Consider the following 21,789-nt stretch of genomic DNA (forward strand, 5'->3'; position numbering starts at 1 on the left):
ACATTGTGGAGATTGCCGAGCGCCCAGTGGCAGCCCACCCTGGAGCTCAGACCTCTGGAGGGCCCCAGCCATCTCTCCATCCAGGGCTGTTCCTGGCGTGGCAGCTGTGACCTCACACCCCACTAACTGCTGGCTCTGTGGTCCCACTTTTCTTTTCTGGCTTCTGGCAGATTCCCAGCATGATTCCCCTTTCACCGTCCAGACGTCTTTTCTATGGGGCAGGAGGCTTCACGTGCAATGGGCCCAGGGAGAAGACCCCATCCCGTGGCTCAACAGCGATGGCCCAACCAGGGCTGGAGTTTAAAGCATCCATTCTAAACAGCACTGGCCTGCTCCTTCCCCAGGCAGCTGCAGCATTCTGCAAGAATAGAGGAGGAAGAGAGCACAGATTAAATCTGCCTATCACAGAAGGAAGACAAAGCAGATGCTTCAGTTTCTTATAGTCTTGAGTTTCTCCTCTCCCACTCCCATGCTCAGCTGGCTTCCTCGAACTCCCCCCAGAATGGACTTTTGTTGGTACCCAAAAGGTCAGAGACTGAATTCCTGGCACTACTTCTGCTGCTATGGAGTGTGAGAGCCAAAGACTGGGATAAACTGGGCTGAAGTGTCCTCCAGCTGCTTCCCTCTCGTCCCCGAGCCGCCAGGCCCGTCTCGCTGTGCTCTTTGGGGATGTGCGTCAGAGCTGCCCGGGCACACGGCAGATCGGATGAGCTGACACAGGTTTGGTCCCATCTCCCCTCCTTTGCTCCTATACATCTCCATTCTCTCAGGCTCCTGTCTCCAGATCAAATCCCAGGCCTGTTTTCACAGGAGCCCCACAGAGCATCCCTCAAGGCAGGCCACCCACGACCCACCTCATGGAAGGGGCTTCTCCTCTGGGGCTGGCCTCGGGTTAGGTTTGTTTTTTTTTTTAATTATTTTTATCTACTTCATTAAGTATTTCCCAATTACATGTGAAAATTTTTTGACATTCTTTTTTTAAAATTCTCTTCCTCCTGCCCCTCCCCCACCCTTTGAAAAGGTAAACAATATGATATCAGTTTTACATGTGAAGTCATGCAAAATATATTTCCATATTAGCCATGTTGCAAAAGAAAACACATATAAAGAAAAAGAAAAAGAAAACTAAAAAAAGAAGTATGCTTCAATCTGTACTCAGAATTCATCAGTTTTTTCTCTGGAGGCCAACAACATTTTTTTTTATTAATTTGTTTTTATTTATCAACAATCACTTCCATAAGCTTTTGAGTTTTAAATTTTTCTCCCCCTCCCTCTCTGCCTTCCTCCCCAAGATGGCGTGCAGTCTGATATAGGCTCTACATATACATTCCTATTAAACATATTTTCATATTAGTGATGTTGTGGGTAGGAATTAGAACTAATGGGAGGAACCACCAGAAAGAAGAAACAAAACAAAACAGAAGAAAAAAAATAGCAAATAGCATGCTTCAATCTGCATTCAAGCTCCATAGTTCTTTCTTCGGATGTGGAGAGCATTTCCCATCAGGAGACTTTTGGAGATGTCTTAGATCCTTGCATTGCTGAGAAGGGCTAAGTCTATCAATATTGGTCATCAGACAACGTGGCTGTTACCGTGCACAGCATTCTCCTGGTTCTGCTCACTTCCCTCAGCATGAGTCCATACAAATCTTTCCAGGTTTTTGTGAAGTCTGCCTGCTCATCATTTCTTATAGCACAACAGTATTCTATTATATTCATATACCACAACTTGTTCAGCCATTCCCCAACTGATAGGCATCCCCTCCCTCAATTTCCAATTCTTTGCCACCACAGAAAGAGCTGCTATAAATATTTTTGGTACACGTGGGTCCTTTTCCCATTTTTATGATCTCTTTGGGATACAGCCCTAGAAGTCAAAAGGTATGCTGGGTCAAAGGGTATGCACATTTTTATAGCCCTTTGGTCATAGTTCCAAATTGCTCTCCAAAATGGTTAGATCAGTTCACAACTCCACCAGCAGTGCATTCATGTCCCAATTTTTCACATCCTCTCCAGATTTGTCATTTTCTTTTTCTGCTGTTCTCACCCAGTGTGATGGGTGTGCAGTGGTAGCTGAGAGTTGTTTTAATTTGCATTTCTCTGATGACTAGTTTTAGAGTATTTTTTCATGTCACTATTGATAGCTTTCATTTCTTCTGAAAACTGCCTTTTATCATTTGGGGAATGGTTCATATTTTCATAAGTTTGGCTCAGTTCCCTACATATTTAAGAAACAAGGCCTTTATCAGAGAAAGTTACTATAAACATAGTTTCCTGTTTTCCTCCTAATTGTGGTTGCATTAGTTTTGTTACTTTTTAATTTCATGTAATCAAAATTATCCATTTTTCTTCTTATGACCCTCTCTATCTCTCGTTAGGTCATAAACTCTTTCCTTACCTACAGATCCAACAGGTAATTTTTTCCATGCTTCCTTAATTTGCTTATGATGTCTAAATCAGGGGTGGGGAACCTAGAGCCTTGAGGCCACACGTGACCCTCTAAGTCCTCAAGTGTGGTCCTTTGACTGAATCCAAACTTCACAGAACAAATCCCCTTAGGAAAAGGACTTGTTGGGGTCAGCTAGGTGGCGCAATGGATAGAGTACCGGCCCTGGGTTCAGGAGGACCTGAGTTCAAATCCAGCCTCAGACACATAATACTTCCTAGCTGTGTGACTCTGGGCAAGTCACTTAACCCCAATTGCCTCACTTAAAAAAAAAAAAGGATTTGTTCTGTCAAACTTGGACTCAGTCAAAAGGCCACACCCAAGGACCTGGCAGGTCACATGTGGCCTCAAGGCCTCTAAATTATTTACCCATTTTAAGCTTATCTTGATGTATGGTATAAGATATTGGTCTATGCCTAATTTCTTCCAAACTGCCTTCCAGTTTTCCCAGCAATTCTTGTCACATGGTGAGTTCTTGCCCCCAAAGCTTGGATCTTTGGGTTTATCAAACACTAGGATTACTATGGTCATTTACATATGTAATCTATTCCACTGGTCCACCATTTATTTCTTAGCTAGTACCAGATTGTTTTCATGATTATAGTTTTGTGATATAGATTGAAATCTGGAACTGCTAGGCCACCGTCCTTCACATTTTTTTAAGTTAATTCCCTTGATATTCTTGACCTTTCCTTCTTCCATATGAATTTTGTTATCATCTTTTCTAGCTTTATAAAATAATTGTTTGGTAGTTTGATTGGTATGGCACTGAATAAGTAAATTAATTTAGGCAAAATTGTCTTTTTTATTATATTAACTCAGCCTACTCATGGACAATCAGTATTTTTTTTTCTTTGCTTACTAATTTACTTTTAGTTTTCAACATTCACTTCCATAAGATTTTGAGTTTTGAATTTTCTCCCCCTCTCTGTCCTTCTTCCTCCCCAAGACGGCATGCAATCTGATATAGACTACACAACATACATTCCTATTAAACATATTTTCACATTAGTGATGTTGTAAGGAAAAATTAGAACCAATAGGAGGAACCACCAGAAAGAGGAAACAAAACAAAACAGAAGGGGCAAAAAAGAGCAAATGGTCTGCTTCAATCTGCATTCCAACTCCATAGTTCTTTCTCTGGATGTGGATGGCGTTTTTCATCATGAGCCCGTGGCATGCCATCACATACAAAGACCATTCCCCTGGGGCCACACAGGAGAGCTGCTGGAAGTATTTTTGTGCAGACGGGACCTTGGATTTCCTGGGGGCACAGCTGGGCAGTTTTCAGAGCACATGGCCCCAAAGCACTGTGCAGAGTGGCTGACCCCCTCCCCAGGTGCACCCACAAGGCAGTGCCGGGCTTGCTCTCCCATGGCCCCCCAGTGGGCCGGCTGTGCCAATCTAATGGCTGCCAAGCTCGCTTTCATTTGCTTTCCTCTAGTTATCCGTGACTTGGAGCATTTTTTCAGATGGCTGTTAATTGTTTGGGTTTCCTCTTTGAGAAGAGCCTGTTTATATCCTCTGTTGCTGTTCAGTCATTTCAGTCACGGCTGACTCTCCGGGACTCCATTTGGGGTTTTCTTGGCAAAGACATTTCCTTCTCCAGCTCATTTTACAGATGAGGGAAACTGAGGGCAAAGTGCCTTGCCCAGGGTCACCCAGCTAGTAAGTGTCTGAGGCTGGATATGAACTCAGGGAGAGGAGTCTTCCTGACTCCAGGCCAGGGGCTGTGTGCACTCTGGCACCCCTGGCTGCCCCTTCATATGCTCTGTTTGTCATTTGGGGCACAGCTCTTCTTGTCTGTCATCTTTCCCTGGCCAGGGCACGGCCTCCCTGTAAGCAGCCAGGTGTGAGGTGGACGCCTCTTGTTTTCCAGCTCCTGAGAGCTTGATGCAAGCACTGGAAGACCTGGATTATCTGGCTGCCCTGGACAACGACGGGAACCTCTCTGAGTTTGGCATCATCATGTCGGAGTTTCCTCTGGATCCCAAGCTGTCGAAGGCCATCTTAGCAGCCTGTGAATTTGACTGCGTGGATGAAATGCTCACCATTGCCGCCATGGTGACAGGTAGGGCTGCAGTGAAGCCCCGAGGCATTGTCACCGGGACGCTGTGAAAAAGGAGGCGGGCGCCCTGCCTGCTTTCATGTCTGGCTCTGTGGCCTCATTATGGGCCTCCCTGCCTCCCTCCTTAGGCCAGCCTCAATGGCAGACTTCTTCCAACCCCCTGATGCCTTCTGGTCCTCTTAGGAAAAAGTGAAGTGTGGCCCCAGGCTGACCTCTGCCCCGGCCCCTGCAGCCTTCCTCACCCTCGGGGTTTCATTCTCCCCTTTTCCTTACCACCTTAGCATCACTGGTCTTCGCAGCAGCGTGTCTTTGAAAGGCCCAAGAGAAAAAAGGGACAACGACCCATTACTCTGGGATCATTCATGTCGTGAGGCCTGGTGGGCAGCCCTTCCCTGCCCTGTGCTGTGATGCACAGTCAGGCAGCTCTGCAAGGCTGGACACTGCGGCGATCAGCGCACAGTGGGGGCTTCCTCTGGCTGCCTCGGGATGAACCTGGGGTGGTTGTGGCTGTGGTCATGGGCAGCATGTCCCCTGAGGCCTCTGAGTGTCTTAAATTCTGTATTGGGCAGCTCCTGAGTGCTTCCTGCCCCTGCCCCCCAGAGCAGAGGAGGCCTGGCAGCGGAGGATGAGCCTCTCCCACCCAGAAGGCGACCACCTGACTCTCCTCAATGTGTACAAGGCCTACCAAGAAGTCAGCAAGGGTAAGTGAGTGCTGGGCATCCAGCCAGTCGCTGGCAAGTTGTCATGGCCTTTTCCGGAGTCAAGAAAAGTCATTCGTAGCTATCCGGCCATCTGCTTTGTGCAGAGAACTGTGCCGGGTATGGCAACAGACCCCTCCCCTAAGACACAAAGCTGATGATCCTCTATAGAGCCTGGCATACATACAGTAGGCACTTAATTGATGCTTGCTGGATGGCGCTCTGGCCATGGAGCTCCAGTCCTCCCACTGGCAGGGGAGGGGAGAACAGGAGGAAGGCACCTGGAGGTGCCATCAAAGGTAACATAGAGTAGGGAGGGACAAAATTCTAAAGTGTTTTGAGGGCCAAGCTGAGGAGGGGACCGTGTGGAAAGAGCCTACCCTGAGGAGCAGAGAAGAGCCCTGCGTCCACCCCCACACTGGCCACTCCTGCCCCGTGGCGTGGCCGCTTAATCATGGGGCCCCCGCCACACGGGGCTGCCTGGCTTAGCTGGGCCTTCGCTGTGGACTGCCCTGCTGCTGTTGGGTCCCTGAGCCAAGGGCTGAGGATGCCCAGGAAAGGCCGGGAGGTCCCCCGCCCCACCCAACTTATATACACAGACAGAACAGTGATGAGGACTGCTTCCAGTGACGCTGTCGTTAGATTTTTACAGCTGCCCTGAGTGGGACAGGCTGTTAACGTCCCCCTTTGACATCTGAGGAAGCCGAAGCAGACAGAGAGGCTGCACCTTGCTGGTCACCTAGCCAGTAAGTGTCGGAGGCTGGATTTGAACCCGGGTCCCCCTGACTACAGGCCCTGCACTCTGGGACCTGTGACACACCCTCACTGGAAAGGAACCCCAGAAGGGAAGGCCATAGCCAGCAGCCGGGGGCCTGGCTGGGAAAGTCTTCCTACATTGGAGTTGAGTGTTTAGGAAGTCCAGGGCTCTAAGAGACAGAACTGGGGAGGGAGGGCGGGCATTCCAGGCCTGAGGGACAGCCAGTGCCAAGGCACGGAGGTGGGAAGCTGCCCCTAGTCTGACGGTGCCGGCAAGGGATGTGAAACCCTCGGGGGGAAAAGAAGAGTTATCTCTGTAAGGGAAGCCAAACAAGGTGGAGGTGGAGGTGGTTCTCAGGATGGGCAGGCAGGGGGTCATCTAAAGAGACTGGCGCGGTCCCCTGGAGCAGCTCAGCCAACTCAGAGACCCGGAAGTGAGGGTCAGCAGGGGCTGAGCTCACGGGCCCGGCCAGCTGGCGGCCAGGGAGGGAGGGCTGGATGGCAGCAAAGGACTTGTCGGGGCAGGGGGCATCCTAGAGGAGGTGGGGCTTGTGCGTTGGGCGCCTGGCTCCACTTAGGACAAAATAAAGGGGAGCAGCGGAGGCCGGGGGTGAAGGCCCTCGAGGGCAGTGCAGGGGCCCCATTTCTGGGCATCCCCCTTGAGGAGGGGGACGGCTGAACCAGGGCAGCCGCTCCCCGGGACGCATCACTCACTCGAAATCATATTTGACAAAGTTAACTGCATCGGGAGGGTGATAGCCACAGCTCCCCACATGTTCATGTAACATCTGACCAGGCCCACGGCTCTGGCCCTGGCACCCACACCCTGAACTCCTGGGGCTCCACATACACAATCTTTCATTTGGCCTTCAGAGCCCTTCACTCCTTTTCCTGTCCATACCCTGGGATCCAGCTTTTGTCACTGATGGTGAGTCGTTTTTCAGTTTTGTCCAACTTTTCGTGACCCCACTTGGGGTTTTCTTGGCAAGGACACTGCAGTGGTTTGCCATTTCCTTCTCCAGCTCATTTTACAGATGAAGAAACTGAGGCAAACAGGGTGAAGTGACATGCCCAGGGTCACCCAGCCCTTAGGAAGTGTCTTGAGTTTTCCTGACTCCAGGCCCGGCACTCTGTGTACTCTGGTGTCCCCTAGCGACCCCTAGTGCTCCAGCTACACTGGCCCTTGCTGTTTCTTACCTGGAATACTCCATCTCCCACCTCTGGGCCTTTGCCCTGGCTGCCCCCCTTGCCTTCTGCAGAAGGCCTTTCCTCACCCCCCAGCTATTCCTTTCCCTCTTTTTCAGATTATCTTTCATGTCCATCTGACAGTGATCCCTGGGAGGGCAGAGCCTGTAAGTGGGTCTTTGAATTCCCAGCCTGAGCCCTCAATAAATGCTGGGTGCCTGACTGTGCTGGTAGCCAGGCCACAAGGGTTGTCCCTGAGATTTCTGGGAGCAGGGGAAAGACCAGCCTTAGGAAGAGAGAGGGACACTCATTGAGAAGCCAGTGCTGAGGGGTCAAGTCAGAAATTGGTAACAGATTAGAAGAATGTTTATTTCCAAACGGGGTGTGTGTGTGTGTGTACTGTTGTACACAGGAAACAGATACTGTAGGAACTGTAAAAAGGATGAGATTGATTAAATATTTTAAAAACATTTTTATTAAGACCAATCTGACAAAATGCTTCATTATTTTTTAAAAATCACTGTGTATTTCCTGGAGGACAGGGCAGACCTGTAAAAAATAATGGTTAGTAATTAATTATTCAGTGACTTGGACCAGTGTATCTAGACAAGTAGGTCAGTTTCCATACTGAAAGACACTCCCACCCAAAAGTAAAAAGGGAAGTGGCTCTGGCCTCTTGGGGGACTTTCGGGGAGCCTGAAGGGAAGATCCCAGTGGCCCCCACGGGGAGTGGGGAGGCACCGCAGCTGGGGCCTTCAGGAGGGGGCAGGGACAGGACACTCTCTGAGCCCTGCCCAAAGATGTGCTGCTTGGTGGAGGGAGGTACGTCCAACTTCAGCCCAGGGGATCCCACACCCTGCCAGGGGTCCCAGCGCACGCCACACTTGGAATCCACTGCTCTAGCAATCAGAAACAGCTGAGTCCTATCAAATGGGCTCAAAGACCCTCTTTAACTTAGAAGATTTCTAAATACCAGTGGATTTGTAGCTGGACTCTCTGGCAGTGACCTGCCACTCAGGAGCACCTGTGAGGGTGAGCCAGGGTTAGGAACTGACCTGGAAGGGAAGGGAAGGGAAGGGGATCCAGGGTGGGTGAAGGCCCCTCATGGAACCGAGTCCCAGGGGCCAAGGCTTCAGGAAAGCCAAACAAAGCAGGCTGGAGACGTGATGATCGGAAAGCACGCATGCTGTGCGCGCATGCGCGCGCGCACACACACACACACACACACACACACACACACACACAAACACATACACAGCCTCAGCCTGTTGACAGGCTCCCTACAAGCCCCTGACCGACCAGGCTCACAGTGACACACACAGTATTTCAACAGGAGGAGACTACATTTCAGTGTACAACCTGGAAGGGGGGGGGGAACATCCCCGAAGAGCTCAGCCTTCCTTCTCCTTCTGAGAACTTCAGCAGAGTTGCTAGATCTCTGCATAGATCAGCAGTTAGACAGGTCACTTAGAACATTCAGATGTTCTAGGGCTTTGGGAATATTAGAGTCCCGCCATACCCGAGGGCCTCGTTCCCAACACAGAGGTCCCTATTTTTTCCCCAGGGTGGTGTGAACAGATCTCCACCCCTCTCAGGAAGGTGCCGAGAGTCTTCACTTCTCCAGGATCCATCCACATCCTGTACAAGGACCACACACGGACCCAGACCTTGCTCCTCCTGGCCTCAGTCGCTTGAAATCTTTTCTCAATGGCCTCTTGTCCCTTCTCCCCTCAGACTGTGTGGAGAAATGGTGTACCGATCACTTCCTCAGCTCCTCAGCACTCCGGACGGCGGACAGCATCAGAGATGAGCTCTTGGACATTGTCAGGCGGATTGAGCTCCCCTACACAGAACCGGCTTTTGGCTCAGAGGAAAATACCCTGAACATAAAGAAAGCTCTGGTAGCTGGTTACTTTATGCAAGTAAGAACCCACAACAGGCTTCATTTTAGTGGCGCTGATATCAAAGAGAAAATAAGCCGTTTGTAAAGATTCCCGTTGGGTCCCAGGGCTGCACTGATTCTACCAATGGTCTGAAGGGAAGGAAAAGAGTTATCACTGTATCAACAAATAGGTGCATAACCTTATTTTTACAAACTTTTTAAAACCCCAGTCAGTACCTGAGCTGGGATACATCAGCTAAGCCCCTCTGGGACAGACTCCGCCGTCTCCCCTGGGGGCTCTGGGGACCCGCGAGCCTTCCTGGCTCAGGGCCGGCACTCTGTCCACTGCATCCTCTAGCTGCCTCGTAAGCAGAGGAGTGACATTGCCAGAGCTGTGCTTGAGGATTCTCAGGTAGAATGTAGTGGAGACGAGGAGATGAATTAGAGGTGAGGCGATGACGGCCCAAACCCATGTGAGGAGACACATGCAAGAGACTGTGGAGGCAGAAAGACAAGCCCCGGCACATGGACGGGAAGAGGGAATAAGGGAGAGCGACTCAGGTTGTGAGCCCGTGAAGATGGATGGCAGGGAGAAAGCAGGGTGAAGGAACGAGTTCTGTTTGGACATGTTGAGCCTGCGACGTCCACTGATGGCGTGGGCAGGATGACTTATCAGGGCTGTCCTGAGCTTGAGGACTGCAGCTCACTTCTCCTGCTGCCGTTCATTATCTCATGACGCTGGGGGTGGGGTCCGTAAAACTGGAGTTTTGGATGGTGTGCTTTGGAAATGCGTAAAAATTAATTCTGCATCATTCTCTGATGTACTCTGCCCCTCCACACCCCCTAGATCGCTCGTGATGTGGATGGATCAGGGAACTACCTGATGTTAACCCACAAGCAGGTGGCTCAGCTGCACCCCCATTCGTGCTACTACGACATGAAGAAGATACCAGAGTGGGTGGTCTTCCACACGTTCAGCATATCTGAGAACAACTACATCAAAATCATCTCTGAAATCTCCCCGGAGCTGTAAGTGGGGGCTGGGGGAGGGGTCCCCTCACAATCCATGCTCCTTCTGGGGCCTCCTCAGAGCAGAAAGTGGGTCACGGGAGCATACCCTGCCTCTCTGGCCCAGGGTGGTGAGCCCCATCCCCTAAGGGGGTGCTAACCCTAAGCCAGCCTCCAGTTCTACGTGACAGCTGTTGTGACAGACACCGCTGAGGCTGGATAGAAATGACCGTGCACCTTTAACCAGTTAAAAGGGGAAAGCAAGCTGCTGGAAGGCCTCAGAAACCTAGCTCTCCTTCTAATCTCAAGTGGAAGGAAGATGGCTGAAATGTAGATGCTAAAGTTTGTTTTTAAAGTCTTTGCTAGAATTTTCTCCTGGAAAATTCCCTGATGTTTAATATCAGACAGCCAATCAATTATTAATGTGACGCTTTATTAATAATTAATGTAATGTTCAGGATAAAAGCTTATTTTGAACATTTTTGTTCAAAAACAGCCCACTGTAACAACAAAATGCACAAGCAATCTAAGAAAATAGAAATATTTTATTGAACATGGCTCCCCCTGCAGGACATGGGACATTTCCATGTTGCAACTGCCATATGAAATGGCTACTTTCCAAGGTTATCCCTCATAGTTTCTGAATTAAGTCACTATCCTACTAAAGCAGGGCTTCTTTACCAGGGTATGAACATGATTTCTTTAACAAAAATAATTTTTTTTTGATAAAAACTTCAGTATCATTGGTTTCCTCTGTAACCGTATGTATTTTAATTTATGCATTTTAAAGCCTTCCAAGAAGAGTGCCTGAAAAGGTTAAGACCCTCCTCCCACAACCAGACAGGAATAAGGGTTCCTGACGTGGCAGCTTTTAGATGCTGCACTGTCATGAGCCACACCACTGACTGTTCCCTAAGAAAGCTGCAAAGATAAACTGAGCGCACCTCTTCTCATGGCGCATCTGCCAGAAGTCCTCCAGTTCATCCCTGCCAAAGGCCCATTAAGGAAAGGCCTTGTCCTGCTCTTTCCCAGGATGCTCATGAAGGAGCATGTCCATTTCCCCTCCCTGCTTGAGGCCCCTGACGCCCGCCCACTGCTAAGCAGGCAACTCGGCCCATAGATTGGTCCAGGAGTTCCGACTCCAGACCCATTATATAGAGCTCCATAGAGGTTTGGTATTTATCACTTACAAAGGATCTCGGAGTTTGAATAAATGATTGCAGCTTCAACTTTCCTTTAAATAGCTGTATTCTGTTCTCTGCTCCAACAGATTCATGCAGTTGGCCCCACCGTATTACTTCAGTAATCTGCCTCCTAGTGAAAGTAAGGATATTCTGCAGCAAGTAATCAATCACTTATCAGCCATGTCGACAATGAAAAAGGAACAGAAGACAAGCAAAGATAAACTATGCGAAGAGTGCCCCGAAGCTTCTGCCGAACCAAGATGCGTTATTCAATGATTCTGAACCTTAATTCCATTCAGTACACACTGAAACAGTATGTGCAATAAACAGCCCAAAGTTAATCATTGTAATGGTTTGTCAACGTGAAAGATGTACAGAGATTGAACAGGAGGCAAGACAAATTGCCCAGCCAAGATAATTTTGTACAAATAACACATTCTGTACATCATTAAAGCAACCACAATACACAGTTGCTGCTCAGTTTTTAAAATTCCTAACCCATGTGTTCGGTTTTCTTTTGAAGTAATGGGCTTTTAATGAATGATTCATAAGTCCAAGGTACATTTGACCAAAATGAAAAAATTAAAAAACCTATTAAGGCCACGGTGACTGAGCCATCCGTTATATATGGCATTACACACACCAGGAGTTGTTTTCAAAAACCATTACATCTCCAATGAGTTTATCAGAAAGCCTTGTGCAAACAAGCCACTCGCTGTCCACAGAAAGTAGGTTAGATGGATAGGTACTCCTTCAGTGTCTCCATGACCGCACTCATCTTGCTCGCTGGAATGACCATCACCGTCCGCAGGGGCTTCATGGGCAAGTCATCAAAAGACCACCTGCCTCCCAAAGCCAGGTCACTCTCCTCCTGCACCGAGTAGCTGAATTTGAGGAGCGCTTTCTAAAGCAGAAGAAAGGAATTCAAATTAACACTGACTCCTCCACAACCCAGAAGGGCTGGGGCCTAGCCTGCAGTGGCCAGGATTCTAAAGGAACCGCAGGCTGCCGACAGAGCCTCATAACGCTCCCACGCTGGAGAGAACCAGGAAGGGCAGAGCCATGTCATCACTTTTTCCCCTCCACTTCACAGTATTTTATTTTTTTCAATTACATGTGAAGACAGTTCTCAACATTCACTTTATTTAGATTTGGAGTTCCAAAATTTTTTTTTCTCCCTCTCCAAGACAGCATGTAATCTGATATAGGCCATCATGGTAAACATATCTCCACATTGGTCATGTTGTGAAAGAATCAGAGCAGAAGGGGGAAAACCATGAGAAAGAAAAAAGAGAGAAAATAGTACGCTTCAATCTGCATTCAGACTCAGTGGTTCTTTCTCTGCATTTTCCCTCACGATTCTTTTGAAATTGTCTTAGATCATGACGGCACCACTTTTTAAATGACCTCATTTTGAATGCAATCTCCTTGGACCCTCGAGCACTGAGGTTTAACAGGACCCAGACTTGGCACCCAGGCTCTGAACTACTGAGTCCTGGCTCTGCTCTAAGCCTCGAGAAGGTCACTGAACCTTGGCCTCAGTTTCTCAAACTTGTGAAATGGGTATAAAAATAACCCCTAGCCCACAGGATTGTTGTGAGAATCATGAGGTCATGTTAATTTTCAACCTACAAATCCTAGCTATTATCATACATTATATATAATATATGTTGTTATAACATTCGCTCTCTAAAAGTGACAGTGAGTGAGACTCTATTAGAGCCTAACAGTACAAGGAACAAGAGACTTAGAAAATTCAGGAAGACCTCGAGAAGAAAATCATTTATCCGGGGGCAGCTAGGTGGTACAGTGGATAGAGCACCAGCCCTGGAGTCAGAAGGACCTGAGTTCAAATCTGGCCTCAGACACTTACTAGCTGTGTGACCCTGGGCAAGTCACTTAACCCCAACTGCCCTTTAAAAAAAAGGCATTTATCCTTTCTCTGTCTCAGTTTCCTCATCTGTAAGACAAGGGGATTGGCCATGAAGATCTCTTTAAGTCTCTTCCAGCTCATTATTTATGGTCATATGCAAGCTCTTAAAACATCTTTACTCAACAGAATAGGTTGCCACCGTTGAGCATCCTAGGTCAATGGTGAAAACACATATCTCCCATTTCTTTCTTTCTTTTTTTTTTTTTTTTGGTTAGGCAGTGGGGTTAAGTGACTTGCCCAGGGTCACACAGCTAATGAGTGTCAAGTGTCTGAGGCTGGATTTGAACTCATGTCCTCCTGACTCCCGGGCAGTGCTCTATCCACTGCGCCACCTAGCTGCCTCAAAATCTCCCATTTCTCAAGAGGACAAATGAGCCCAAGTTCAAAAGCCTAGCCTTTTGGGGGGCCCTTCAATTTTTTCATTTGGACAAGTGACGGAGTAAGATTCTCCTGGCTAGGAAAAGTAGCCCCCGGCTTCAGAAATTAATTCCCTAGTGTGACTTTGGTCAGTGATGTGAAGACTGACATTAATGACCCCACCATCAGAAAGGTGAAGGCTCTGGGATACGGCAGCCCACCTCCAACCAATAAAAGGAGTCAAACTCCATCCATCAAACAACAACCACAAAAGCCTATTAAAAAAAGTCATTATAAAAGAGTCGGCAAATATCAGAGGAGGGACCAGCGCAATGACTCCATTCGTGGAGGGACCTTGCTTCCAGGAGGAAACGCCCACAATGGATGCCAGCTGGACTGGCTGGAAATTACAAAAAATGGCAGGGGATGGAGAGGTGAAGTGGCCAGCTGGACCTCCTCAAGAGCAGAGGCAGGTCAGAGCAGGAGTGGCCAGGCAGAGCCTCCTGATCAATGTGTGTGGCCTCTAATTCAGTCCTTTCTCACCCCGTGTGGCCTCTCAAAGCACTTCCTTCTACCGAACTTTTTAAATAGGTCAGAAATAAAAAGGGGGTGGAGAACTCAGTCTTACCTCATAGAAAAACTCCTCCTCTGCGTTGGCAAACATCAGTTCTTCTTTCTGTGGCGCGTTCCCTTTGTTTCTGGAATTCCTCGAGGCCTCCTGGAACGTCTTACTGATCATAAGGTAATAGTAGCACTTGCCACACGGCTGATTGGCCTGGCGCGACTCCGCAAGCTCCTTCCTATAAAGCGAGGGACACACAGGGCCCATCAAAGCCTGTCACAACAGAAAGAAAACCACCCTTCACACCCTCTCTGCCTGCTGACGTGCCGGACAAAGATCAGATCTGCGTCCATGCAGCCAAGGAGAACCACCCCACATGAGCCCCCTGGCATCAAGACTGAGCCCCCTCTGGGCAGGTGGTTCCTGGGACTGCAAGTCTAAAAACACTCCCAACTTGAGGAGGTTCCTTTAGGAGATTTAGGAGCTGGACACCCCGGCATCTGCACTGCCCTCGAGCAGCAAGGTTTCAATGAATCAAAATAAGTATTGGAAGGAAAAAAGCTGTGGCTGGATGCCATTCTTCTCTTTTTTCTAGGTAACAATGCAGTAGGGAAGGAAATAAGCATTGATTAGACACCTACTAGGTACCAGCACTGTACTAAGGACTTCACAAATATCATCCCATCTGATCTTCACAACAACCCTTAAGTGCTGTTATTATCCCCATTTTACAACGGAGGAAAAGTGAGGTACGCAGGGTCACCCAGCACTGAAGTGTCCATGGCAGGATTGAAACCTGGGTCAGCCTGACTCCAGGCCTAGTGCTCTGTGCCCTGTGGCCTACCCTAGCCGCTGCCAAGACCTGGCCATAAGTGCTAGACAAAGACCCACTCCTTATTTATTCCTGCTGGAACCACGGGTCATATACACTTCCCACTGAAAACACCTCTCATCCCCTGGGCTGTAACTCAGAGACCCAACGAGCCAGGAGAGGCCCAGCCACAGCTGACCAGACGAGACAAGGGAGGGGACAACCAGCAAAACCGGGGCGATGAGGACGGACGGGGAGAGGCTCCCCAGAGGGAAATCCTATGCCCACAAAAACAAATCAGCAGAGGGGCTGCCTTCTCCTTAGTGACCATCACTCTGAAAAGACACCTTCCTCCTACCCCACACAGCCTACAAATACATTTGGAGCTATGCGACAAGACCTCAAACAAGTAATATTTAATTACAGATATCTCTCTAATACCTTCCGTTATCTTAATTTTTATTTATTTTTTTTTCACATCAAGCACTCCACAGGATTTTACTGTTCGTGTTTGTGTCTTAGTTTTTAAAAGCTTCATTGCTCTTCTTTATACAACTGAAACCCTGTACTTAGTTGATGCATGTCAAAATAAAATTCTTCCATGGAAAAACCCAGCCCTCTTAGTGCAACAATTCAAAGACATCATTTCTGATTTATGTGGAGAGGAGTCATTATCAATTTAATGGAGTAAGAAACAGTAACTGAACCAACAATTTAAATCCTTTCAAAGAGCATTCTCTTAAGCTGCCTAAGTAGTGAGTTACTCTCCCAGTAAAGGCCAGCCAGCCAGGAGATGAATACGACTACCTGCACTCCACCAAGCTGAAACTCAATCTATGGCAGCCTCCCCCCTCTCTCTCCACACCAACACACTGCCATTTAGATCACATTTCTGAAACTACTTGGAAAAAAAATTAGTGTTTTCAGTCATTTTGAGAAAGTCTCTTACTGGAGCTGCTGGTGCATGGGCAGAGCGATCTGGGGTGGGACGTTGAGGAATCTTTCACTTAGCAGGAGGCCCACAGGCTTAGTGGGATCACTGAAGAGCTTATGCAGCTGTTCAACCATATCCTTCTCACAGAGGCTCAGAATCAACTCTTAATTTGTTCAGCACATTCGGTGCCCTGGAAATCAAAAAGAAGGCGTCCCTGATGTTAGAGACCGGCCATTTACCTGAGTAAACTTGACAGTCAGCTCTAACTCATTACTCTGAGGAATCTGGGCCAAGTTCCTGCTTGGGGCTCCACTGGAGATTATTTACCAAATCCCCAACGTAACCATTGCTAGCTATTTGCCAACCGTGTGATCAGTGATAAGAGGCTTCTGAATTACCACTACAGCCCACCTTACAAAAAGAGACTGAAAGGTGCACACAGCTAAAGGGAAAAACAACCCACATCTGATGAGAGAAAGCAGGGAGATGAAGCTTCATGAGAAACAGTTCAGGCAATGGAAGAGGGACCAAAAACCCACCTTCTCTGGCCGGGAACACTCTGCCTCCTCATCTCCACCTGCTAGCTCCCCAACAAAAAGCCCCTCTTCTTTCCCAATTATCTCCTCTTTGTCCTCTAACCATTTGCTTTGAACATATGCTTGCATATGTATATGTGTGTGTATGTATGTATGTTCTTCCCTAACACACACACACACAAACACACACACACACGTTCTCCTATTAGACTGTGAGCTCCTGGAGGGCAGGGCCTATCGTTTGCCTTTTTTTGTATCCCCAGTGCTTTGTACATAGTAGGTGCTTAATAAATGTCTACTGACTGAAGAAACACACAATGAAACATCACCAATAAGCTCACTAGCTTCAAGGGGAGACCTCCCAAATCACGAATATCAGCATTCAGACTGATCAGGGAGCCCCTACCATCAGAGCTCAAGAGCAGACACGTAGCCCAGAACAGGCCAATGTTCAACATGAGAACCCAACCACTTTAAGAAGCATCCTCACTGTACCATGCAGAAAAAAATTCCAATTTCTGCTGAATCCAGGTAATCAAGAACTTTCTTAATGAAAAAGTGTTTTCAGAAGGAATCATAAGACCAGACACTAGCGGAATCAGCAATAATGCCTAACAGGAAAGGTACCACATCTTAAGAATATCCATTCAGGCGTGACACTGTAGAGCTGACCTTTCTTTCTGTTAAATTCAAGAGGCTTATGAAACCAAAAATCTCCTCTTCTTCACCATCCTCTTCATCACTTTCTTCTGGAACATCTGTTTGCTATTTTAAAATGAGAGGTGTTTTAGATTTGGGTTCAGAAGAATGAAAACATGCATGGGGCAGTTAGGGTTACTACCGATGTGTCTTCACTTAGACATTTCCCCTGAGTTTTCCAAATCATGTGATTTTTGAGCTGAAAGGGGCCCTGCTCCCAAGACCAAAGCCAAAAAAGTTCAATGACCTGATCAGTGTTGCCCAGACCTACCCCCAGGGCTCCCTGACTACAGGTCTGTCTCTTCCATTTCTAAGAGGAAAATGGGCTGATTCTAATTGGTACTAAAACTGGCTGACTCCACTTAACCTTTGGCCTACTCATTTACTTTCTGTTATCTGAAATGAAAGGAAGAAAAGCTTCATAGACATTAACCCCCATTATGCACTTCATGCACCACTGGCGGGGCGTCCAGGACAAAGAGCTCCAGGGCGTCTCTGCTCCCACAAAAAGTAAAGATTTGGGGTACAAGTGGCATTTCAATAAAGCAATAGATTCCAATAAATTGTTAACTCTAGGGCACCACACAAGCTGTCACTATCTCTCAGGGTTGCAGTCTCCTCACCGGCAAGATGAGAGTGTGAGGTTACGAGACCTTCCAGCTATGCCTTTGATATGACTTTTTTGTACACAAAGACTAAGTTCTCATTCTGGTGAGCTTCCCTCTTGCCCAGATTCTCATTATATAAAACACTGGGGAAGGACAAAAGGCAGAGAGGAACCAGGCTGACCCTGCTAGGACGGTCTCAAGGGCCACATAATATCCAGGACACTCTCCAGGTACCCAGCACAAAAATGTCATAGAAGCCAAGCTCTGAAAGTAGCCCAGGTGAAAGGTCACCCATCCCTAAGCAAGGCTGGGGGCCTTGTAAGTAGAGAGATGGAGAGAGGTGGTGGAGGGGGAATTAATAAGACCTGGCAACTAACTGGACTCACGGCAAGTGGGAGAAGGGCGGTTTGAGAACGATTCCAAAGTCATGGACGTGGGGACTGGACTATTGTGGCTTTATGGAAAGAAACCAGGAAGACAGGAAGAGGGGTGGCTTTCAGGGGACCCAGCAAAGTTGGGATGCCCCTGAGATATCCAGGTGGAAATGTGCAGCATGCGTCTGACATGGAACCAGAATGCTGGAGAAAAGTGAGGGCGAGACATGTACAGGGGACACTGAAACAAGGGACTGTGACATAAGGGAGGGACAACTTTATGGAAGGAGGAAAATAGAAAATAATTTTGGGGAAGAAAAAAAGTGAAGAACCTGGCCCTGATGCAGGGCCAGCTGCTAGGAACCATCTCCCCTCTTGGCTGCTGCCTTTCAAATCTCGTGAAGTTCTGACTTCTGGGAATATTTGCACAGGATGCTTTCATAAAGAGCGATTAACTGAGAATCTGGAGTGCTCCTGGACTAGTCCTGGCTCTTTCTGGGCTTTGTTGGGAGGTGCGATTTGCCAGGAGGCGCGTCAGATGTCACCTTGAGAAACCTCTCTTCCTAGCCAGTTTCCCCAGCACTGGGAGATGCAGTTTCCCAAAGCACTAAGGACTTTCTCCTTTCTGCAGAAAAAAGGACCTGCCAAGTGTGACTGCTCTAGCCCCCTGTCTCCTCCTGAACCACTGGTCTGCATGAGGCCTGTGTCCCCCCACCCTTGTGACCTGCCTTTGGGCCCCACAGCCCCCTCTGCTCTAACACTAACAGCTGACATACACTTTGCACAACCACACGTGAGGAGAGCTGAGTGCAGACATCAGAGTCTGTCTGCAAAGAGCTTCCTCTGCAGGAAGCCCCAGAGCGGGTCCCTCCTCACTTCCTTCCAAGCAGACCCTTGGTCCATACTGCATTCTCTTGGGGTCCCTGGGGCATCTTCTGGGACACCGCAGGGTGGCAGAGACCTTCCCTCCCTCCTCTGATCACCTCCGATGCGTTCATGCTTCCTGTGGTACAGACACTCCTCTGTCTGCACAGTGCATTCCCTCTGTCTCCTAATTCATGCTGTTTCGTATCATCTTAAGGAAGGGGTCAGACACCCACAGCAGCCACTGGGGACCCTCTACCACAACATCACAGGCGTGGTCCCAGCCAGAGCCAATACTCTGGCTCCCCTCTTCGCTCCCCCTGCCCTGGAACAGCTGGGCTAGAAGGGGGGGCTCTTCCACCACTTCCACTGCAAAGAGGCTGCAGCAGCTCCCGCCGTGCGTGGGATGCTCCAGGAGCGCCACAGCGGCACGTGCGTATCCTTGCCGTCACTGACCATCTGGCCGTTATTACACGATCACGTCCTCTTCTTCCCTCCATCCCATTCTCCGTTTTCTCTTTCCCAGGTCACCCCCTCCTCTTGGAACACAAAAGCATGAATTTCACGGGGGCTCAGAATGTAGCCAAAAGCACAATGGGCTAGATTTGAGAGGGGGAGAAACCAGCATGGACATTGGCTCTGGGCTGAGAGCTAGCAGAGACTGATTTGTGTCCTCAGTGCCTAGCACCATGCCCGGCACACAGTAGGTACTTAATACAGGCCTGCTGGTTGAGTGACCTTAGACAAGTCCCTAGACTTCAGTTTCCTAATCTGCAAAATAAGAAGGCTGACCTAGAAGTCTCTAAGGTCCCTTTCCAGTTCTATTATCCTATGTATTCCAAGGTCTTATCCAACCCTAAGATTTTATAAAGGCCTACTCAGTGGTTCTTTTTCTCCAAACAAAAAAAACAAGGCAGAGACAACGAAGTTTCTTTAACTTGACACTTTTCTTTTTGTGGGGAAGGGGAAGCCCATCACCTTTAGAAACACCCCAGTTTGTGTCGGTGACGCGCCTGGTGACCCTCCCTTTCCCAACACAAAGACAGACTCAGAACATGGAGTCCAGACGGAAGGAAAGCCTCTTTCTCACCTTAATGACGCTCCCAATGTAGTTCTGCTGAATTAAGAGATTGGTGAGCTCCACAATATTCACAGCAGCCTTCAGGAAAAGCTAAAAACAAATGGAAAAAAAATGTTCAATTGTAAGAGGCTGCAACAATTGAAACAAGGATTCATAAGAATAGGTCTAATTCTAACATTAGACTAATTCGATTAACAACTAAATTATCATTCGAAGAACCAAATTTGGCCAGTTATGGGGTCTGGCCTTTCTTACCTGTTGCAGTAATTTCTTTATTCCGTCAAAGTCATCACTCGAGATAGAATGAGCTTCAAATTCAACATTCACTTCCTACAAACGATACACAGAGGACCCGGTCACACAGCCGCCCCCGGGGCCTCCCAAGCGGAGGCTCAAGACCCAATCTCCCTTCCCCCGCACCTCCGACACCTCTTGGTTCTTAGACCCGCTGCTTCTGGCGATGAAGAAGGAAGTGACGGGGTGACAAAGGAATCCAACTAATGAGCGTCCCGCTACGGGGAAGGCATCACCCAGGGCTACGGTCAGGATCTCGCCCCCTCAGACCCTGCCAGCTCCCAAGGCAGGCAGGCCTCCTGACCCACACGAGGGTGGCCCCAGAACGGAGCCCGGAGGGTCATTCCCAGCACTGTTCCTGAGCAGCAGGGCTCCAACCTCAGTGAACCACCGGGATGCTCCTGCGGGGACTGGGCACCAAGAGAGAAGCGCGTCCTCACGGGCTCCCTGGGGGTCATCCCTCCCAACACCGCCCCTGGGAGGGCTCCTCCGCCATCCCCCCGAGGACCGGCCACCGGCCCCGCCTCGACCCTTCTGTTCTGCGCTGTCTGCCACCACCCGCGACCGCCAACACGCACACAGGCGTGCTTACACACCGGCGCACAAACACGCGCGTGCACAACACAGGCATCCGTGCACACACGTGTGCGGAGACACATGCATGACATGCACAAATACGCATGTGTGTATCTGCGTGTCTGAACAGGCACACGTGTGCGCGCGATGCGCATGTACACGGGATCGTGTGCACGTGCTTACATACGCAAGCATGACCTGCACGTATGTACACACGCGTGCCTAGGCAGCCCACAACCTATGCACGTGCGTGCGCGCGCGCACACACACGCGGGGAGCAAGGCAGGCCCTGGCACGAAGGGGGACCCCGACCCCCGCAGAAGACCGGAGTGACCCGGGCTGGGGTTGGGGGACAGACGGCAGGAGCTCAATAATGGCCACTGCCAGCGGGGGTGGGGGGTAGATAAGCCAAGTCTCTCCCCCTGCCTGTGCCTCGGTTTCCCCACCTGTAAAATTAGGAAGAGCCACCCGGCACCGGAAGCCGCGGCTCCGAGGGACAGACCCCTCCCCCGCCCTGCGCGGTGGCGTCACCGAGCGCCTGCCGTAGGCCCCCCTCCCCCACCTGGTTGACAAGCTCGTCTTCTTCGTCCTCCTCGTCACTGCCACTGCTCTCGTCGCCGCTCTCGTCGGTGTCCTCCGCCGTCTCCTCGCGCTCCTCGTCGGCCCCAGCTCCCGGAGGCCGCGGGTGCCGACTGCCCAGGGCGCGCTTCTTGGCCTGGGACGCCATGCTGCCCCGCTCCCACTGCGCCTGCGCAGCTGCTTCCGGGTTGGGGCTTCCGGGCCGGCTCATGCGCGTGGGGGGGAGGCTGCTGGAGTAAGGGTGGAGGAGGGCCGAGTGTAGGCCGCTTTGGAGCCGCTAAGGTAGGGAGACCAGCCTCCGGGCCTGGTCTGGCTCGTTGGACATTAGCTGATTCTGTTGCGCCGCGTCGGTGG

The 21,789-nt window shown here is 49.4% G+C and overlaps 3 protein-coding genes across 6 annotated transcripts in view; 2 read left to right on the forward strand and 1 right to left on the reverse strand.

Annotated features, from left to right (window-relative positions):
* Positions 1 to 11,696, forward strand: part of DHX32 (DEAH-box helicase 32 (putative)) — a 64,737-nt gene extending 53,041 nt beyond the window's left edge. For 2 of the 3 annotated variants that reach the window (XM_020973645.2, XM_020973647.2), the window contains 5 exons: positions 4,326 to 4,517; positions 5,084 to 5,215; positions 8,888 to 9,075; positions 9,883 to 10,064; positions 11,314 to 11,696. In XM_020973645.2, the coding sequence (XP_020829304.1) occupies positions 4,326 to 4,517; positions 5,084 to 5,215; positions 8,888 to 9,075; positions 9,883 to 10,064; positions 11,314 to 11,503 (884 nt within the window). In that variant the 3' untranslated portion in view covers positions 11,504 to 11,696. Of the gene's footprint in view, positions 1 to 4,325; positions 4,518 to 5,083; positions 5,216 to 8,717; positions 9,076 to 9,882; positions 10,065 to 11,313 lie in introns of those variants that run through there. The other variant, XM_078150691.1, reaches the window with a different exon arrangement.
* On the reverse strand, positions 10,571 to 21,626 carry BCCIP (BRCA2 and CDKN1A interacting protein). The gene is given in 8 exon segments (XM_020973653.2): positions 10,571 to 12,131; positions 14,146 to 14,317; positions 15,840 to 15,990; positions 15,993 to 16,014; positions 17,033 to 17,125; positions 19,996 to 20,076; positions 20,242 to 20,316; positions 21,419 to 21,626. Coding segments are annotated over 8 exon segments (930 nt in total). The 5' UTR covers positions 21,584 to 21,626; the 3' UTR covers positions 10,571 to 11,960.
* Positions 21,591 to 21,789, forward strand: part of UROS (uroporphyrinogen III synthase) — a 40,799-nt gene continuing 40,600 nt past the window's right edge. Inside the window, exon 1 of one of the 2 annotated variants that reach the window (XM_020973657.2) lies at positions 21,591 to 21,717. The gene's annotated coding sequence lies outside the window, so the exon portion shown is untranslated. The remainder of the gene's footprint in view (positions 21,718 to 21,789) is intronic. The other variant, XM_020973656.2, reaches the window with a different exon arrangement.

This window comes from Phascolarctos cinereus, unplaced genomic scaffold (assembly GCF_003287225.1).
Source record: "Phascolarctos cinereus isolate Bilbo 61053 unplaced genomic scaffold, phaCin_HiC Scaffold_3;HRSCAF=262, whole genome shotgun sequence".
Classification (NCBI taxonomy): Eukaryota; Metazoa; Chordata; class Mammalia; order Diprotodontia; family Phascolarctidae; genus Phascolarctos; species Phascolarctos cinereus.